This window comes from Schistocerca piceifrons, chromosome 1 (genome assembly GCF_021461385.2).
Source record: "Schistocerca piceifrons isolate TAMUIC-IGC-003096 chromosome 1, iqSchPice1.1, whole genome shotgun sequence".
In the NCBI taxonomy this organism is placed as follows: Eukaryota; Metazoa; Arthropoda; class Insecta; order Orthoptera; family Acrididae; genus Schistocerca; species Schistocerca piceifrons.
The window spans coordinates 879489031-879510150 of NC_060138.1; the positions used below are offsets into that span (position 1 = coordinate 879489031).

The following is a 21120-nucleotide window of genomic DNA, read 5'->3' on the forward strand; positions in this document are numbered from 1 at the left end:
TAGCAGTGTCACTATTTTGTCTTTGACCATTGTACAGTATTTGTGTTATACTATTTAAGTACGTTGCTGTGTATTTATACATTGCGCAAGACTAATGAAGGATTAGTGATGGAGTTTTTTTTTTTCATGAGTGGACATAAGTGTATAATAGCGTGATGGAGAGTGAGTTGGAGGAAAAGGTGAGCAGCAAGAAGTGAATGGAACTGGGCTAGGAGGGGGCCGAGAGGGGAGGGGGGGGAGGAAAGGGTGAAACATGGAAAAGTCTCTTTCCTTCTTCATGTGATTTTTTTTTTTTGTCTCGTGTATATCGTCCAGAATAATAATGGCTTCCATCTCCACTTCTTACCAAGGTATCAATGAGATTTTTCTTTGTTGTAAGACAAATGCAGGTTCTGGAAATAACCTCCAATAGATTCCCAATTGGAACATCCTCTTGGGTAGTTAGCCAGGTGTTTGGTCGAAAAGTCACTGTCTCTTCAGTCGGTCATTAGTCGAACAGCCCACTCTACCTAAAAAATAAATAGCACAAAAAATGAGTCTAGGTTCCACCCAGTCTATTTACTGCCCCTTACTAATTACTGTTTGTCTCGTAGTCTGATAAATGAGGAACTGTGACATTTCAGGTTTTCACCTTAATGTGACCGTATGCCGAAAGCGCGGATAACCACCTTTTGCAGCGGGGACCGCTGCGAGACGTGCAGAAAGAGAGTCAGTGGGATTCTCGGAGATACAGACAGTGCTGTGGCCAGCTGTGCTGGGTTTCGGGGTTGAGGATTCATGGTGCAAACAACTCGATCGAGGTTGTCTCACAGATTTTCGCCTCTATTTAAATTCGGGGAGTTTAATTGACCATGGAAGTATGGTGAGTTCATCCTGGTGCTCTTCAGACCTCGCACGTACTCAGCGAGCTGTGTGACACGTTCCATTGTCCTGCTGGTAGATGCCACAACGCGAGAAGAAACAAACCGCCTGTCGGCGTGCATATGGCCGCCAAGGATAGATTGGTAAATTGTGCCTTCCAGAATGATGACACCACCCAAGTTATACCACGCAAACTTTCCCAAAACCACAACCCTCACCGAGCGAGATGGCGCAGTGGTTAGACACTGGACTCACATTCGGGAGGAAGACGGTTCAATCCCGCGTCCGGCCATCCTGATTTAGGTTTTCCGTGATTTCCCTAAATCACTCCAGGCAAATGCCGGGATGGTGCCTCTGAAAGGGTACGGCCGACTTCCTTCCCCATCCTTCCCTAATCCGATGAGACCGATGACCACGCAGTCTGATCTCCTTCCCCAAACCAACCAACCAACCACAACCCTCCTTATTCCAGCCTGGACTCTTACGACTAACACTGCAGGCTCATGTAGGCCAACAGTCATCTGTCCGATAGAGCATAAATCGTGATTCATCTGAAACGGCCACCTGTCACCACTTTGTTGAGGTCTAGTTGCGGTACTGGAGTGCAAATTCCAGCCTTCGTCGCCGACGAACAGCAGTCATCATGAGTGCATGAATTAGGAAATTTTGGAAATTTGAAGTAAGTTCCTATGGGACTAAACTGCTGAGGTTATCGGTCCCTAGGCTTACACACTACTGAATCTAACTTAAATTAACTTGCGCTACTGACAACGCACATACCCATGCCCGAGGTAGGACTCGAACCTACGCCCAGGGAAGCCGCACGAACCGTGGTAAAGCGCCCTTAGACCACGCTGCCACCCCGCGCGGCTCATGAATTAGGCGCCTGCTGCGAAGAGGCCCATACGCGGCAACGTTAGCTGAACCTTCGTTAAGGAGACAATATTGGTAGCTCCTTGGTTGTTACGGGCGGTCAGTTGCTCCACAATTGCACGTCTGTTCACCCGTACACATCTCCGCAGCCGCCCTTCACCCCTGTCACTTTTGGTCTGTGGTGCATCACAAATGCCTCGGCGCCGGTTTTGGATAGCGCCGCTTTGCCATTCACTATATACAGGGTGTTACAAAAAGGTACGGCCAAACTTTCAGGAAACATTCCTCACACACAAATAAAGAAAAGATGTTATGTGGACATGTGTCCGGAAACGCTTAATTTCCATGTTAGAGCTCATTTTAGTTTCGTCAGTATGTACTGTACTTCCTCGATTCACCGCCAGTTGGCCCAATTGAAGGAAGGTAATGGTGACTTCGGTGCTTGTGTTGACATGCGACTCATTGCTCTACAGTACTAGCATCAAGCACATCACTACGTAGCATCAACAGGTTAGTGTTCCTCACGAACGTGGTTTTGCATTCAGTGCAAAGTTTACAAATGCGGACTTGGCAGATGCCCATTTGATGTATGGATTAGCACGGGGCAATAGCCGTGGAGCGGTACGTTTGTATCGAGACAGATTTCCCGAACAAGGTGTCACGACAGGAAGACGTTCGAAGCAATTGATCGGCGTCTTAGGGAGCATGGAACATTCCAGCCTATGACTCGCGACTGGGGAAGACCTAGAACGACGAGGACACCTGCAATGGACGAGGCAATTCTTCGTGCAGTTGACGATAACCCTAATGTCAGCGTCAGAGATGTTGCTGCTGTACACGGTAACGTTGACCACGTCACTGTATGGAGAGTGCTACGGGAGAACCAGTTGTTTCCGTACCATGTACAGCGTGTGCAGGCACTATCAGCAGCTGATTGGTCTCCACGGATACACTTCTGCGAATGGTTCATCCAACAATGTGTCAATTCTCATTTCAGTGCAAATGTTCTCTTTACGGATGAGGCTTCATTCCAACGTGATCAAATTGTAAATTTTCACAACCAACATGTGTGGGCTGACGAGAATCCGCACGCAATTGTGCAATCACGTCATCAACACAGATTTTCTGTGAACGTTTGGGCAGGCATTGTTGGTGATGACTTGATTGGGCCCCATGTTCTTCCACCTACGCTCAATGGAGCACGTTATCATGATTTCATACGGGATACTCTACCTGTGCTGCTAGAACATGTGCCTTTACAAGTACGACACAACATGTGTGGTTCATGCACGATGGAGCTCCTGCACATTTCAGTCGAAGTGTTCGTACGCTTCTCAACAACGGATTCGGTGACCGGTGGATTGGTAGAGGCAGAACAATTCCATGGCCTCCACGCTCTCCTGACCTCAACCCTCTTTCATTTATGGGGACATTTGAAAGCTCTTGTCTATGCAACCCCGGTACCAAATGTAGAGACTCTTCATGCTCGTATTGTGGACGGCTGTAATATAATACACCATTCTCCAGGGCTGCATCAGCGCATCAGGGATTCCATTCGACGGAGGGTGGTTGTATGTATTCTCGCTAACGGAGGACATTTTGATTATTTCCTGTAACAAAGTCTTTGAAGTCACGCTGATACGTTCTGTTGCTGTGTGTTTCCATTCCATGATTAATGTGGTTTGAAGAGAAGTAATAAAATGAGCTCGAACATGGAAAGTAAGCGTTTCTGGACACATATCCACATAACATATTTTCTTTGTTTGTGTGTGATTAATGTTTCCTGAAAGTTTGGCCGTACATTTTTGTAACACCCTGTATATATTAACCATGGTGGCACATGAACCATTTTCATACTTGTTTCGAAAACGCCTTCATCCTTGGTCCGGAAGCCAATGATCCTGCTCTTTGGATGTCAGATAAATCGCTCCGTTTCCATAATACGACAACGACTGCACTGTTTACCAAGTTCCCTCGATACGGTTTGTATAGCCTCCACTGCTCGTATTCCCACCTGACATCTGTGTGGCCATAGGCGGCTGAAGCAACTCTTCGACATCTTCAGTATTTACTGCTGCAAGTGTATTTGCACATGAACCGTTACATTGTCTGGTAGGGTATATGTAACATACTGCGTTCCCTGAACGAAAACATGTTTCCTGAGTCCCACCACTTCTTTGTAAAATCCACTGCACGACTTTGAACAGATACCAAGAATATTTCTAGAGAAAATCGCTAATACGAGAAATACCAATTTAATATTATACAATGTAGCCAATAATATCTCTTTACGTCAGACATGTCTCGATGAGGATATTTTAAAATGAGAGGCGAAGTACTGCCTACGTCAGCTTTAGCTCAGCATTTAATCCTTGTAAACAAACGCCCGCGCTCCGTGGGATCAGCGGTGGTGTTTCGCCCACCCTTCCGTCGATAACTCGTTAACTGGCCTCTTGTTGTCGGCCTCCGGGAACCGCATCGATTAACAACCAAGTGGAATTCGAAATGGGCTGCTGGGGCGCTGAATTAACTGGCTATCACTGAAAGAGCCCTGGAACACCTGTCAGCTTTGTGAGGTCGAAGCCGATTCCAATCGTAATAAATTAATATGCCACCATTAGGGGGCGGTGTTGTTCCATCAGAAATTTATTTGCATAAAGCGTCAACCAATAATGAGTGCCCTTTTTTCACCTACAGTTCAAATATTTGTCCATTACGAGGCCAGTTAAGAGCCCACTTTCATTCTGTGTACTTTCAACACCGCTGAGTACCAGCACCAACAGAGCATTCACAGAAAAACGCTAGCTACTTCGCCTCGTTGGATAATCACGGCAGATGTCCTGTTTTCCCTTCATTATCATTAACTCCTCGAACCTATCATAATAAAGGCAGTTCATTTCTTATCCAACACCAACGAGACGTCGCACTTGTTTTAATAACCGTACTAACAATGATTTTCAGTAAAGAGCGTAAGGAAATATTTAGTGTGTGTGTGTGTGTGTGTGTGTGTGTGTGTGTGTGTGTGTGTCTGTGTATGTGTGTGTGTGTGTGTGTGTGTGTGTGTGTGTGTGTGTCTGTGTGTGTACGTGTGTCCGCGTTTTTTGTGGTGACTAATGACATACATGAATATTTTTTTATACTGATTTTCACTTTTCATGTGTTATACCTTTTGCTTCCACTGAATCTAATATCAGTCACAAGAAGATCATTTTCCAAAGTCTCTTGAATGTTGTTCATCATTAGATCTGCCAAGTCTTCACAAAACTACACGTATCCGCGAAGTTCTGTGTTGCAGCTATTACTTGCTCCACAGTTCTGCTTGTAGGTTAGTGTGAGTTCCATGAGGTACCATTTCGCTTCAGTCAGTTACTAGGAGTCCTATACGCAAAGTTCCTCTGCCCTCAAAAGGTGTACTATAGTCAGTCCCGTTGCATCTTTATAAAACACCGATGTGCATTTGTAAATCATCTGAGGTATATAGCAAGAATTATAACTTCTGAGTCGGATGCTAAAGACATCGTACACATCAATGATCTGAGAATGAATTACTGACTAGTTAACGGTCACACTTTCATAGTCTACATCTTTAATATTCCACCCCGCCTAATCTGAAAAGAAAGAGTAATAAGAACACCGCTCGTTCTAAAACATTTCGACAGCTACTAAATACTTTTTTATATGATGGCAATTTAAATGTGAGTCGGTAAACATTTGACGGTACACTTTCGAAGCCATCCGAACGGCAATAAAGCATCTACATTTGTCGGGCAAATGTTGAGGCAGATTAAACGTAAAATGAGGCAATGAGGCTAACGATGTGGGTCAAGCAGATGTTTACCTCCACCGTAACGACTTAAGCATGCACGTGCGTGTGTGTGTGTGTGTGTGTGTGTGTGTGTGTGTGTGTGTGTGTGAGTGAGTGAGTGTGGGTGTGTGTTCAGGGGAGGGTTAGGGGAGGCACATTCCCATGAGTAGGACACTTTGTATTAAGTTCGCTGTTGTACACGCAACTGTTCAAAAAATGGCTCTGAGCACTATGGAACTTAACATCTGAGGTCATCAGTCCCCTAGAACTTATAACTACTTAAACTTAACTAACCTAAGCAGATTACACACATCCATGCGAGAGGCAGGATTCGAACCTGCGAGCCGCGCGGGATTAGCCGAGCAGTCTAGGGCGCTGCAGTCATGGACTGTGCGGCTGGTCCCGGCGGAGGTTCGAGTCCTCCCTCGGGCATGGGTGTGGGTGTTTGTCCTTAGGATAATTTAGGTTAAGTCGTGTGTAAGCTTAGGGATTGATGACCTTAGCAGTTAAGTTCCATAGGATTTCACACACATTTGAACAGTTTTCGAACCTGCGACAGCAGTGGTCGCGCGGTTCCAGACTGAAGCTCCTAGGACTCCTCGGACACTACGGCCGGCGCAACTGGTCATAAAGACCAGAAAGTCACATATCGACAAAATGACTGTTACTTGTAAGCGGACAATGGCGAACAATTGGTTATTCCACAGTCCTTTTCCAATAGCAAATTAAAATGTAAATTTGGCCCACCACGACTGAAATTTTTATTTCTGGCTGACAGCACAGCTCTTCTGTAAACTTTTTGATAGGAACGCACACGCTCTTGCTTATAGCGGTTTCGCCGCTTCGCTCCCGAACTGCATCTTGATTGGTCAACGTTACCTGTAGCACATAGTTGATGGATAAAGCATAAATGAACAATGGTTTGCATTATAATTTCAATGTTCCTGAATCGAGCTGGCTGCACTGTTCACACACGCATAATAATGCTACTTACAGTCACGCATTTATTACCTTAAACAATAACGTCCACTTTCGCCTCCGATTCCTTTTTCTAACGACGCCTTACCCTTCTCCCCAACAGACACACCCGCAAAAAATTCTTACGATCTTTCGATTCGCTGTAGATGGAAGGTACCGATAAAAGATGCTTACAGGTAATTTATAATTGTGGAGATAATGAAATTAAAGCCGCGCGGGGTAGACGCGCGGTCTTAGGCGACTTGCCACGGTTCGCTTGGCTACTCCCGTGGGAGATTCGAGTCCTCCCTCGGGAATGGATGTGCGTGTTGTGCTTAACGTAGGTTAGTTTAAGTCAGATTAAGTAGTGCGTAAGCCTAGGAAACGATGACCTCAGCATTTTGGTCCCATAGGAACTTACCACCACCACCACCACTAACAACGAAATGAGCTGTATTCGCTACTTCAATATTCGCTACTTCAACATTCCAAGTTCTTGATCAGTCATGTATATTAGTGGGCGTATTGTCAGCGTTTCTGAAGAAGAGAAATTTGTTAACATCCAGTATTGATTTAAGTGTCAGGAAGTCATTTCTGAAAGTATTCGTATGGAGTGTAGCCATGTATGGAAGTGAAACATGGACGATAAATAGTTTGGACAAGAAGAGAATAGAAGCTTTCGAAATGTGGTGCTACAGAAGAATGCTGAAGATTAGATGGGTAGATCACATAACTAATGAGGAAGTATTGAATAGGATTGGGGAGAAGAGAAGTTTGTTTCACAACTTGACCAGAAGAAGGGATCGGTTGGTAGGACATGTTCTGAGGCATCAAGGGATCACCAATTTAGTATTGGAGGGCAGCGTGGAGGGTAAAAATCGTAGAGGGAGACCAAGAGATGGATACACTAAGCAGATTCAGAAGGATGTAAGTTGCAGTAGGTACTGGGAGATGAAAAAGCTTGCACAGGATAGAGTAGATGGAGAGCTGCATCAAACCAGTCTCAGGACTGAAGACCACAACAACAACAACAATTGTCAGACTATTTTGACAGTTTGGTTTAATTTGGACTCCATGTTCCATACATTAGGACTTTCCTTGAACGTGTGCTAAAAAATGTTATGTTTGATTTATGATGAGGTTATAATTTTGACCGGTTCGCCAGCTCCTACGCCCAGGAAACTCAAACGGCACAATTGAAATAGGCGAAAGAATACTATAGCTGACATGCCAAACAACAAAATACAGTGTTGTGGCACGAGTCCCACTACAGTCGGTCGTACGTGACAGACGCTTGTGTATGTGACTGCAGTCTGGTTGTGGAATTGTTATGAAGCATCGCGGAAAAACGTCAGGACAGATACATTGGAACGTCATTGCAAGCAACATGAGAACTCGCTTCGTCGAATTGGAAGCCCTATGTGAAGCTCAATTCAAGTCAGACAAATCACTCCTCCTTCTGACGATTCCGTTGATGGACCAAAATATTAGGCCTATTATTCAACGAGATATTACATGCCACCTGGTGACACGTGATTCGATGAGGAAAGTACGAGTTTTGGGACTTTAATAGTGGCAACTACTTATTTACAGCTCGTACAAAATAGATACGTGTTTCAAAGTTCTACTGGCCCTCAAAATAGTTACCACCACTGTGTATAATACACTTAGAGAAAGATTGAACCGTCTCGGGTGTGTCAGCACATCGCACTGTTAACTGTAGTTTCTGACTGTGAAATGTGTGCGATAACTACTCAGTAATCCCTCAAGCGGAAGCTAACGAGGAAAATATGAAGCCACTCATTAAATCATCTCGCAGACAATGCAGCCTTCTGTAGATGTCTTCAACGTTTTACTTTTGCTACTGCTACCAAGCAGATTCTGGACAGAAGACATGGGGTCCTTCACAATGCCTCCCTTTAACAAATAAAGTTTTCTTGAATGTATTCAAATACGAGGGTTGGAACTTTAATAGTGGCAACTACTTATTTACAGCTCACAAAATACGTGTTTTAAAGTTTTACTGACCTCCTAAGTAGTCACCAGCATTATGTACAACCCGTTGCCAGCGATGTGGAAGTCGTAGCATACTCTTAGCAGTGCCAGTTGTGTTGACAGTTCGAGCGGCCAGGTCTACTGCCCGACGAATTTGTAGCAGTTCTGAAGCGAATTCCGTGAAGTGTCTCCTTCAGTTTAGAAATCGAGTTGAACTTACGAGAGCTTATGTCAGGGGAGTGCAGTAGGTGGTATAGCACTTAGCAGCCCCATCAGTCAAACAAATCAGTAACAGCTTGCACTGTACGTGCTTGAGCATTGTCCTGAAAAATGATGGCCAGGTCCTGCAGAAAGTGTCATCACTTCCGTCTCTAAGCTAGTCGTAGGTTTTGTTCCAAAAATGAACAGCATAGAGACAGAGGTGGTGACACTTTCTGCAGGACCTGACCATCATTTTGCAGGACAATGCTCAAGCACGTACAGTGCAAGCTGTTAGTGATTCGTTTGACTGATGGGGCTGCCAAGTGCTATACCACCTACTGCACTCCCCTGACTTAAGCCCTTGTAAGTTCAACTCGATTTCTAAACTGAAGGAAACACTTCACACTATTAGCTTCAGAACTGCTACAAATTCGTCCGGCAATAGACCGCGCCACTCGAACTGTCAACACAACTGGCACTGCTACGAGTATCCTACGACTTCCACATTGCTGGAAACGGGTTATACACAATGCTGGAGACTACTCTGAAGATCAGGATAACTCTGAAACACGTATCTATTTTGCACCAGCTGTAAATAAATAGTTGCCACTACTAAAGTTCCATCCCTCGTATATTATGGAGCAGAGACTAACGGGGGAATCATTCAGCGACGATATGGGTATCAATTGGGGAAAGCCTCTATCGTAAGCAATTAAAAAAGTTAATACTCTTATGGCCTCCGACGCTTGGGAACAACCATCTGCACACCGGCGAAGATGGTCGGCTGTCAACGTGCTACTATTGTGGGCATCTACGGAAAGTGAAGGACGGTGAGACTGCTAGTAGTCGACAAGATGTAGGATATCTACCACTCATCACAGAACATGGAGATCGGCTGCTTACCAAATCTGTAAACCACTGTAAACCAGGAAGGGCGGTTATCCGTTGCAGATATGACAACAGAGCATAATGCAGGTATAGGCACCACTGTTTCGGAGCACACCGTTTAGTGCACGTTATTAAATGTGTGACTACGCAGCAGCCGATTCCTGCAAGTTCCCGTGTTGACTAAGCGGAATTATCAGCTAAGATTGCAGCGCGCACGGAACCATCTGGATTGCGGATCAATGCCGGCCGGGGTGGCCGAGTGGTTCTAGGCGCTAATGGATATGTGTGATGTCCTTAGGTTAGTTAGGTTTAAGTAGTTCTAAGTTCTAGGGGACTGATGACCTCAGATGTTTAAGTCCCATAGTGCTCAGAGCCATTTGAACCATCTTTTTTTTTTTGTGGATCAATGCAAACGTGTCGTCTGCTAGGGTGAGTCACGTTTGTCGTCACCCTAGTTCGATGGTCAGGTCCGGATGGGCCGTCTTCCAGGATCTAAACTTGCGTTGCTGCGTTACTGATCATCACACTACCAAGCAGGTGGTCATAAAGTTGTGGCTCATCGGTGTCTCTGCAGTGAAACATGTAGATACACCGAAAGACGAAAAGTAATAATGACACGGCCTTTTCCGTTCAGAAGCAGTTTGGCAAATTGGTCGTGACACCTGTACAAAAGAGCAATAAAGTTCTAGTCATTATTTCCATCGAACCTGTTAAGAGTGTATACTCATATCTTAGATAATATTATCAACCCTCTTCTATTATGGGAGTAAGCTCATCTTCTTAACTGATGACTAAAAAAGAAGGAACAACTGAATAGTGTTTCAATCGTTATGATAATCCCTGGCGAATAGCGCTAATCTGTGAAAGTAACGTGGTTGCCTGTCACCAAGCCTTCCGCGTAAACGGATGTACAGAGGCTGTCGGGTATGGAAACGCCTTTCCGTCAAAGAGAAAATCATCTACAGGTACTTTCATAAAAAATTCGATACTGTAAAACCAGAACAATCAAATTGCGTAGCTGGCGTTGCATCGTATTGCTCTTCGGAGGCAACTACATTATTTGTCCACTCAGAACAGATGAAGAGTGGAACGCTAGGTGTAATATTTTACAGCCCGCGCTGTTTTCCTCTCGGGTGGAAGAATACAAAAGAATGAGGGACAAAGGCTGCTCGGTTGTGCCACAGGTTTATATAAAAAGCACGTTGCTCTTTCATTCGGGGACTACCCTACCGTCTTTTCCTAAGCACACTCTTTCGTCTACCAACGGACGTAAATTTGATTTCTTCCTTTCCTGCCCATTAGTGGTACTCGCTAGGGGAAATAGATGACGTGTCTGACAACGCGTGGAAGAAGGTCACACGACCGTGGAAAAGTGACAAAACTCTTGTAGGGAAGAATTTCGCAACCTTCCGATGGCAGCGGGCTGTCTGCTATGCGCACATGTATTGAGAGAGGGTGAAGAAGATATCCTGACTATCTATTGGCTATCGCTGAAGAACACTTCGAAAAAGTCTAAAGCGTGTATAAATACTAGAGGGTGGTCGATCATACAAATTTGAGAGTCTGACCAAAAATGTAACGTTTATGTCCTGCTCTTCTCAAAATCCTAAATTTCAAATGGTTCAGATGGCTCTGAGCACTATGGCTCTTAACATCTGAGGTCATCAGTCCACTAGACTTAGAACTACTTAAACCTAACAAACATAAGAATATCACACACATCCATGACCGAGGCAGGATCCGAACCTGCGACCGTAGCGGTCGCGCGGTTCCGGCTTGAAGCGCCTAGAACCGCTCGGCCACAGTGGACGGCTCCTGAATTTGATTGTATCTTCAGCAACATATAAAAACTTAGCCTTCTTCTGTGATTTTGATATACCCTCAAAAATTTTCTTGTGTTAAGTGTCGTGTTATACTGTTAAAAAATTTTAAATCGTTGCCGTCCTCTCGATCTATTTTCAACGACCTTATCCACGATGTCTGACGTACTGTAATTCCATTCCTGACGTTGAAACGAGCGAGAGGAGGGAGGGGGAGTGAGGGGGGGGGGGGGGAGAGGTGAGACGAAATATGAAGCATGCCAGTTGTGAATTCAAATGGTTCAAATGGCTCTGAGCACTATGGGACTTAACATCTATGGCCATCAGTCCCCTAGAACTTAGAACTACTCAAACCTAACTAACCCAAGGACGTCACACAACACCCAGCCATCACGAGGCAGAGAAAGTTGTAAATTGATGGGACCACACAGACCGACACTGCCTCCACTCGGTAGGAGGCATACGATATGTGTGGATCCGCAAAAATAAGTCAGGTAAATGCATACACTTCCCACTTTTGCAGTTCTACACTCCTAGCTAGCTAACGACAGCGACTGTAACCTTTTGTAACGCTAGTATGTATCAAAAACAATCATCCAATTTTTAAAAATTCATAACTAGTATGTTATTTGAAATATGTGCGTGAACAGTGTACTGCTGGAAAGAACAAACTCTCAAGTTTTACATGGCTACCGATAGGTAGCAGTAGTGTGCGTCTACTTCAGGTCTAGTGAAAATGGTGTAGGGACAGCAGAAAGCGTTTTGTGTTCTACGTTTTGCGCAGTGCGGCTCAGTGATAACTGTTGGCCGTGACTTTCGTACTAGGTATAGTATGGACCCCCCCCCCCCCCCTACAGTACAGAGCATTAGACGATGGTATGAACAATTCCGGGAAACAGGTTGTTTGTGTAAAGAAAAACCGCCGGGCCGTCCCGGGTGTCTGACACAGACGTCGAACGCATCCGCCATAGTTTCACAAGGAGACCGCAGAAATCCGTTCGCTGTGCAGCTCGGCACTAAACATGCTCCCGATGTCAGTCTGGCGTGTGTTGCGTCGATGTTTACACATGAAACCATACAAAATGCAGCTACTGCAAGCTCTTCGTGAAGGTGACAAACGACAACGTGTAGAGTTCTGTAATTTCTTTCTTGGCAAGATCGAGGATGACAGTTTCCTTATACGCTTAATGTTTAGTGACGAGGCAACGTTCTATTTAAATGGGAAGGTTAACCGTCGTAACGTGAGAGTATGGAGTACGGAACAGTCACTTGAAGTTGTACAACATGAGAGGAGCTCTCTAGGATTTAATACGTTTTGTGCAGTTTCACGGGAAAAGGTGTATGGTTCATTCTTCTTAGCCGAGAACCTGTTACAGGAAGCACATATCACGATATGCTTGAGAACTTCCTTTTACCACAACTGGAGACTGATTCGAATTGTGTGTGTGAATTCCTAAGGTACCAAACTGCTGAGGTCATCGGTCCCTAGTCTTAAAGCTAGCTTAAAGTAACTTATGCTAAGAACAACACACACACCCATGCCCGAGGGAGGACTCGAACCATATTATCACCACATAATGACTCTTTACCTGGATTGGCGGAGATCAAATGGTAAATGGACGAAAGATTAGGAGTTACTACATAAGATGTAAACTAAATGAAACTGTGTTAAGAGTGACGGGCACACTTGTTTCGTTATCTCGATGAATATCCGATATTTCGACAACATCCACCGCTTTAATCGCTAGGAAAGCAACTGAGAGCGGAAGAAGCAACAGAATCATGGAGACGTAGCTCATATAGAACTGCCCACTACGACCGGAGATTACGTTGGTGCAAAGCTGAATCGTCATTGGCAGCGTCTTTGTTTCATTCGCGACATATAATATGGGAAACGCTCCTCTGCAGTTTCTGCAACACATCATTCCGCCCAGTAAGGAAGACGCACATACACAACATATATTCGCAGTGTATGACATTGTTTCAGGAGTAAATGTGAACCGTTCCAATCCCCTGTTTCCCACCAACGTTTCAACAAGTTTCCCTTGGTTAGCAGATAAATAACGGAACTAGAAAATCAGTCCCATGTATTCCCGACTGTAAAACCTCTCAGAACCGCCAGGTTCGCCAGGTATTGGCTGAAAATAACTGCAACTTTTAAATGAGCGTAAAAATGGAATGTGAAGTTCAGTGTCTTAGTGTGAAGTAGTCACCCCATGCACTGCCGAGTCCAAATCACATAATTCTACATAAATTTGATCATACATATTCTAGATCAATCATCTCTATGAGTTGTTTACACACATTCTAGTTTCTACAGGCTCCTTGGCGACTGATGGATAGTCACGGCTTCAGAGTCCCAGATGTTTACAATATTTCATGTGGACTTGGCAATAGTTACGTGGGACAGTTTCGTAGCGCTGTACCGGACGTCAGGGGCACATAAAGTGCTGCTGTTGCAAAACGTAGGCTACACGAATAAGCACAAAATCTTGTTTGAGGGAACATAGATCGTAACGCGGTCTCAGTCATCCAAGAAGCTGTGTAATCAGAATGTGCGTGAAACAACAGTAACAAAGATACAAGCAAGGAAAATGTGGAAAAACCTTCGTCGAAACTGATTGCTAAGGATTTTTTAATTTACCTTTTGATAAATGTCATTCACTGTGCTGTCAAAAATTAAGATTTTTTTTTTGTTTCGAGTATGTATGTAGTGTGCAGTGTATGTACGAGTGCGTCACTGCGGACTGAGTGATGCAGACACTGCAGAGGAGTATTTCCCGTAATATAAGTCGTCGTGGAAACAAAGACGCTACTACTGAAGGTTCATCGCAGACGCTAATGTAATCTCTGATCGCAGTTGGTTATACTACCACAGTCTAATATAATAGTCTGTGCTTCTACTTCAGTTACATATGGAGGTATAATAATGGGAGTTGTCATGGCGTCACAAACGTGAAGCCGACGTCCACTAAGTGGGGTCAAACATTAGCCTCTGATGGAAGTGTTTTGATAAAAACTGCTAGCTTGAAGCATTTGCAGGAGTACTACTTGTTCTGATTATAGTCGAAAGTGTAAAGGGATCACATCTGATTTGTAAGTGGACTAGTTCAAGCACTATTTTCTTTATCTACAGGGTGGTCCATTGATAGTGACCGGCCCCAATATCTCACGAAATAAGCATCAAACGAAAAAAACTACAAAGAACGAAACTCGTCTAGCTTGAAGTGGGAAACCACATGCCGCTATGGTTGGCCCGCTAGACGGCGCTGCCATAGGTCAAACGGATATCAACTGCGTTTTTTTAAAATAGGAACCCCCATTATTATTACATATTCGTGTAGTACGTAAAGAAATATGAATGCTTTAGTTGGACCACTTTTTTCGATTTGTGATAGATGGCGCTCTAATAGTCACAAACGTATAAGTACGTGGTATCACGTAACATTCCACCAGTGTGGACGGTATTTGCTTCGTGATATACTACCCGTGTTAAAATGGACCGTTTACCAATTGCGGAAAAGGTCGATATCGTGTTGATGTGTGGTTATTATTATCAAAATGCCCAACGGGCGTGTGCTATGTACGCTGCTCGGTGTCCTGGACATCATCCAAGTGGCCGGACCGTTCGCCGGATAGTTACGTTATTTAAGGAAACAGGAAGTGTTCAGCCACATCTGAAACGTCAACCACGACCTGTAACAAATGATGGTGCCCAAGTAGGTGTTTTACCTGCTGTCGCGGCTAATCCGCACATCAGTAGCAGACAAACTGCGCGAGAATGGGGAATCTCAAAAACGTCGGTGTTGAGAACGCCGCATCAACATCGATTCCATCCATACCATATTTCTGTGCACCAGGAATTGCATGGCGACGGCTTTGAACGTCGTATACAGTTCTGCCACTGGGCACAAGAGAAATTACGGGACGGTGACAGATTTTTTGCACGCGTTCTATTTAGCGACGAAGCGTCATTCACCAACAGCGGTAACGTAAACCGGCATAATATGCACTATTGGGCAACGGAAAATCTACGATGGCTGCGACAAGTGGAACATCAGCGACCTTGGCGGGTTAATGTACGAGTATGGTGCGGCATTATGGGAGGAAGCATAATTGGCCCCCATTTTATCGATGGCAATCTAAATGGTGCAATGTATGCTGATTTCCTACGTAATGTTCTACCGATGTTACAAGATGTTTCACTGCATGACAGAATGGCGATGTACTTCCAACATTGATGGATGTCCGGCACATAGCTCGCGTGCGGTTGAAGCGGTATTGAATAGCATATTTCATGACAGGTGGGTTGGTCGTCGAAGCACCATACCATGGCCCGCACGTTCACCGGATCTGACGTCCCCAGATTTCTTTCTGTGGGGAATGTTGAAGGATATTTGCTATCGTGATCCACCGACAACGCCTGACAACATGCGTTAGCACATTGCCAATGCATGTGCGAACATTACGGAAGGCGAACTACTCGCTGTTGAGAGGAATGTCGTTACACGTATTGCCAAATGATTTGAGGTTGATGGACATCATTTTGAGGATTTATTGCATTAATGTGGCATTTATAGGTAATCACGCTGTAACAGCAAGCTTTCTCAGAAATGATAAGTTCACAAAGGTACATCTATCACATTGGAACAACCGAAATAAAATGTTCAAACGTACCTACGTTCTGTATTTTAATTTAAAAAGCCTACCTGTTACCAAGTGTTCGTCTAAAATTGTGAGCCATATGTTTGTGACTATTACAGTGCCACCTATCACAAAGCGAAAAAAGTGGTCCAACTAAAACTTTCATATTTCTTTATGTACTACACGAATACGTAATTAAAAAAGGGGGTTCCTACTTTAAAAAAACGCAGATGATATCCGTTTGACCTATGGCAGCTCCATCTAGCGGGTCAACCATAGCGCCATCTGGCTTCCCCCTTCAAGCTAGACAAGTTTCGTTCTTTGTAGTTTTCTCGTTTGACGCTTATTTCGTGAGATATTTGACCCAATCACCATCAATGGACCACCCTGTATATAGATTTGGGCTGCGCTGATTACTTTTATTCTAGTAGTTTTATTTCTGTCATCAGACTTTGGAGTAACTGTGAGTCCAGATCTAAAAGCTCTCTTGTGAACGCTGTGTGAAGAAAACACTGGAAACCGACCAAACATAGCATGAGATGTTCTCAGAGTTTTCAGGAAAAGGATGTAGACGGAACATGAGTTTCATCACTCAGTATTACGGAAAAGTCTGGATTACAAAATCAGCCTTTTCACATCAGGCACACCGCTTCTTGGTTATACGAAACACGTAATAAAAGAAACCTTACATTGACGAGGCCAAATACGTCGTATTAATGGATAAAATATGCATGTAAGACCACAAGAAATGTCTGAAAATACCTTCCTGACACTGTGTAATTCACGAGAGCAATGCAATTTTACTCAATGAGCTGTCACGTGGACACGACAGAAATTGAGGAGAAAGAAGCGATTGTAAACAGTAGTCTGCTGATGATTGTGGGCCACTAACGTGGAGGTGCCTACTTGTAAGCAGTATACAGCGTAAGTCTGTAGCGCCACCATCCAGTATTATACCTCTATGCTGTTGTAACCGAGTAATACCTTTTCTTCTTCATCGACAGCTAGCTGTTTTTCTGACGCAGACAACAGCGGATATGGTTGATATCTCGTAATTTTATCGAGAAATACCAAATATGGAAATGAAATAAGAGTATGGCATTGTTGGCCGGGAGGTTCCATCCCGGGAAGTTCGGCCGCCAAATGTAAGTCTTATTGCAGTCGACGTCACATTGGACGACTTCGTGTCGGTGATGAGGATGAAATGATGATGAGGACAGCACAACACCCAGTCCACGAGCGGAGAAAATCTCCAACCCGGCCGGGAATCGAATCCGGGCCCGCTTGCATCGAACGCAAGCACGTTACCACCCAACTAAGCAGGCAGACTGAGTACAATAAATCCATCGCGAAAGACTGCGTGGTCATGAAGGAAAGTTTCTGTAACCATTTCAGGTTGGTGTTCGCGTCCGCCTGGCTGTTTCCGAAGACTACGAGAAAAAAATGGTTCAAATGGCTCTAAGCACTATGGGATTTAACGTCTAAGGTTATCACTCGCCTAGACTGAGAACTACTTAAACCTAACTAACCAAAGGACATCACACACATCAATGCTCGAGGCAGGATTCAAACCTGCGACCGTAGCAGCAACGCGGTTCCTGACTGAATCGCCTAGAACCGCTCGGCCACAGCGGCCGGCGACTGTATGTCACAGTCTTACAAGTGCCAGCAGCCGTCTCCGGCGGGGGGCGAGTAACTACTTCAGACGAGATTAATAATTTTTAACTGCGCGTCAACATGTATGCAAGCTCTCTATACACCCGACAAACTCAAGACCTTTGATGGGTACCTTTACACTGACTCAATGATTTCCTGTGGGCTAAGTCGGAACCTGTCCGCAGCTCGTGGTCTTGTGGCTAGCGTTGCTACTTCTGAATCGCGGGGTCCCGGGTTCGATTCCCAGCCGGGTTGGGGATTTTCCCTGCCCGGGGATTGGGTGTTCGTGTTATCCTCATGATTTCATCATCAACATCATTCGTGACAGTGGCTCTATTGGATTATGTAAAAATTGGACAGTGTAAAAACTGGGACTTTGTACGGGCGCTGATGACCGCGCAGTTGAGCGTCCCACAAACCAAAATATCATCACAAACCAAAACATCACGTCCGAACCGGGGGTTCGCGAATTGTGGCGAACGAGGCTGCTAGGGTGACATTACAAGCTCGTACCGGAGCCGGCATTTCTCGTGGGCTGCGCACCGGCTGCTTCGCTGTGACCTGTTGGAGTGTATGAGTTGAGGGTGTGTTGTGTTTGTGTGCAGGACACAGCCGCAGAGAGCCGAGGCCAGCATGTTGCGCAACGGCACACCGCAGCAGCCCAGCAAGAAGCCGCACATGCTGCCGCCGCTGGAGAAGCGACGCAGCTCGGTAAGTGCGGCGCTCGTCGGCCTGCGCCGTCTGTTAAACGTCTAAGCTATCCTTCTGTGAGTTAGCAGTTTTCATTGCAATCAAGAAACCCTTGTCCTACAACACTTTTTTCCTGTCATTTAATTCTCTCATAAGCACAATGAGCAGCACACTAATACTGTGTAACACCATCTCTAACCTTCATAATCATAATTTGGCGAGGAAGAGTGTCCAAAAGTTCCCATAGGTATGCCTGGGCCTAGTCAAAGAACGAACGCATGCACGCAGCCCTACGAATACAGGTACTGTCATCTTGGTAAACGGGAGTTTTCACTACATACTCATCGTGAATATGCAGAAGAAAGGGCAACACGGGGTCAACGGAGCGGAGGTGACACTAGGCTAAATCTGTGGGCGTTAGTCATAAAAGGAAAAACAAACCTGAAACATCACACAACCACCTGCAGCCTGAACTACGCCCTCCATACACTTGAAATATGCTCACTATTTATATATACTTGAATTTAGCATATTTCGTGACAGTACTCACTTTTCCGTGGATGTTTATAAGATGATATTTGACTTTACGTCGGCTGCGGAAATGTCCTGGTTCAATGCGTTTGCTTCATTTTTGGTGCTTCAAATAACATTTTTCCGAATGTGCTTCCTTCCTGAAGTTTATATAAAAAACTAGTAGAATAACTCATTTTTGCTGGTCACTTGCAAATTATTATAACGGAGACCTGTACATTGTTCCACCGTCACACACCGAGTGTTCACTGCCGACTGACTACGGTCAGAGACGACTCCAGCGTCAAAGACATTTCACACAACACACAATCTTCCACTTGTAATCAGTCTCTTTGATATTATTCGTCACATCTACTAATATTAATCAGTATGCTGTCACTCTCGAACATATAAGCAAATTAGCATAAAATAAGGCAAATTACAATTCACAAAAAATATTCTGACCAAGATATAAGAAAACATTTACAACCTCCCTCATCAGATTTGGTATCGACAAATCCGGTAGAAAATAACACATGTCCCAGATCCATCACACACTGAAGCGTACATACTTCAACAAAATGGTTCAAATGGCTCTGACCACTATGGGACTTAACTTCTGAGATCAGTCCCCTAGAACTACTTAAACCTACCTAAGGACATCACACACATCCATGCCCGAGGCACGATTCGAACCTGCGACCGTAGCGGTCGCGCGGTTCCAGACTGTAGCGCCTAGAACCGCTCGGTCACCCTGGGCCGGCAAATGCTTCAACACCTTGAATTATCGAAAAAGCGGCAAAATCACGACCTGGCGGATTTCACTATACGCAACAGTGGTCCAAAGTGACGGGGCTGCTCTGTTAAGGGGGTCATGAGTGTTTTGTCAGGTTACCTTACTACCATACCTCTGATTCACGCTGGTCCCTCTCCGGGTCCGTGTTTCTCATCTTTGACTTGGCTCATACTTCCTGGGTCAAACGTTCTCCATTCAGGGCAACGTCATCTTCTTCTGACGTCTTGACTGCTGTATCGGCTGTCTGTTTATGAATAGACGTAAACTTTTCTGTGTGTGTTTTAGTATATTATTAGACAAAGAAATTGAAGCCCTAAATGAAATACACTCCTGGAAATTGAAATAAGAACACCGTGAATTCATTGTCCCAGGAAGGGGAAACTTTATTGACACATTCCTGGGGTCAGATACATCACATGATCACACTGACAGAACCACAGGCACATAGACACAGGCAACAGAGCATGCACAATGTCGGCACTAGTACAGTGTATGTCCACCTTTCGCAGCAATGCAGGCTGCTATTCTCCCATGGAGACGATCGTAGAGATGCTGGATGTAGTCCTGTGGAACGGCTTGCCATGCCATTTCCACCTGGCGCCTCAGTTGGACCAGCGTTCGTGCTGGACGTGCAGACCGCGTGAGACGACGCTTCATCCAGTCCCAAACATACTCAATGGGGGACAGATCCGGAGATCTTGCTGGCCAGGGTAGTTGACTTACACCTTCTAGAGCACGTTGGGTGGCACGGGATACATGCGGACGTGCATTGTCCTGTTGGAACAGCAAGTTCCCTTGCCGGTCTAGGAATGGTAGAACGATGGGTTCTATGACGGTTTGGATGTACCGTGCACTATTCAGTGTCCCCTCGACGATCACCAGTGGTGTACGGCCAGTGTAGGAGATCGCTCCCCACACCATGATGCCGGGTGTTGGCCCTGTGTGCCTCGGTCGTATGCAGTCCTGATTGTGGCGCTCACCTGCACGGCGCCAAACACGCATACGACCATCATTGGCACCAAGGCAGAAGCGACTCTCATCGCTGAAGACGACACGTCTCCATTCGTCCCTCCATTCACGCCTGTCGCGGCACCACTGGAGGCAGGCTGCACGATGTTGGGGCGTGAGCGGAAGACGGCCTAACGGTGTGCGGGACCGTAGCCCAGCTTCATGGAGACGGTTGCGAATGGTCCTCGCCGATACCCCAGGAGCAACAGTGTCCCTAATTTGCTGGGAAGTGGCGGTGCGGTCCCCTACGGCACTGCGTTGGATCCTACGGTCTTGGCGTGCATCCGTGCGTCGCTGCGGTCCGGTCCCAGGTCGACGGGCACGTGCACCTTCCGCCGACCACTGGCGACAACATCGATGTACTGTGGAGACCTCACGCCCCACGTGTTGAGCAATTCGTCGGTACGTCCACCCGG

The 21120-nt window shown here is 45.4% G+C and overlaps 1 protein-coding gene across 1 annotated transcript in view; it reads left to right on the top strand.

Moving 5' to 3' along the window:
• LOC124716520 (WASH complex subunit homolog 1-like) overlaps positions 1-21120 on the top strand; it is a 312571-nt gene that overhangs the window by 135002 nt on the left and 156449 nt on the right. The window contains exon 2 of the mRNA XM_047243180.1: positions 18306-18411. Coding sequence (XP_047099136.1) covers positions 18334-18411 — 78 coding nt within the window. The 5' untranslated portion in view covers positions 18306-18333. The remainder of the gene's footprint in view (positions 1-18305; positions 18412-21120) is intronic.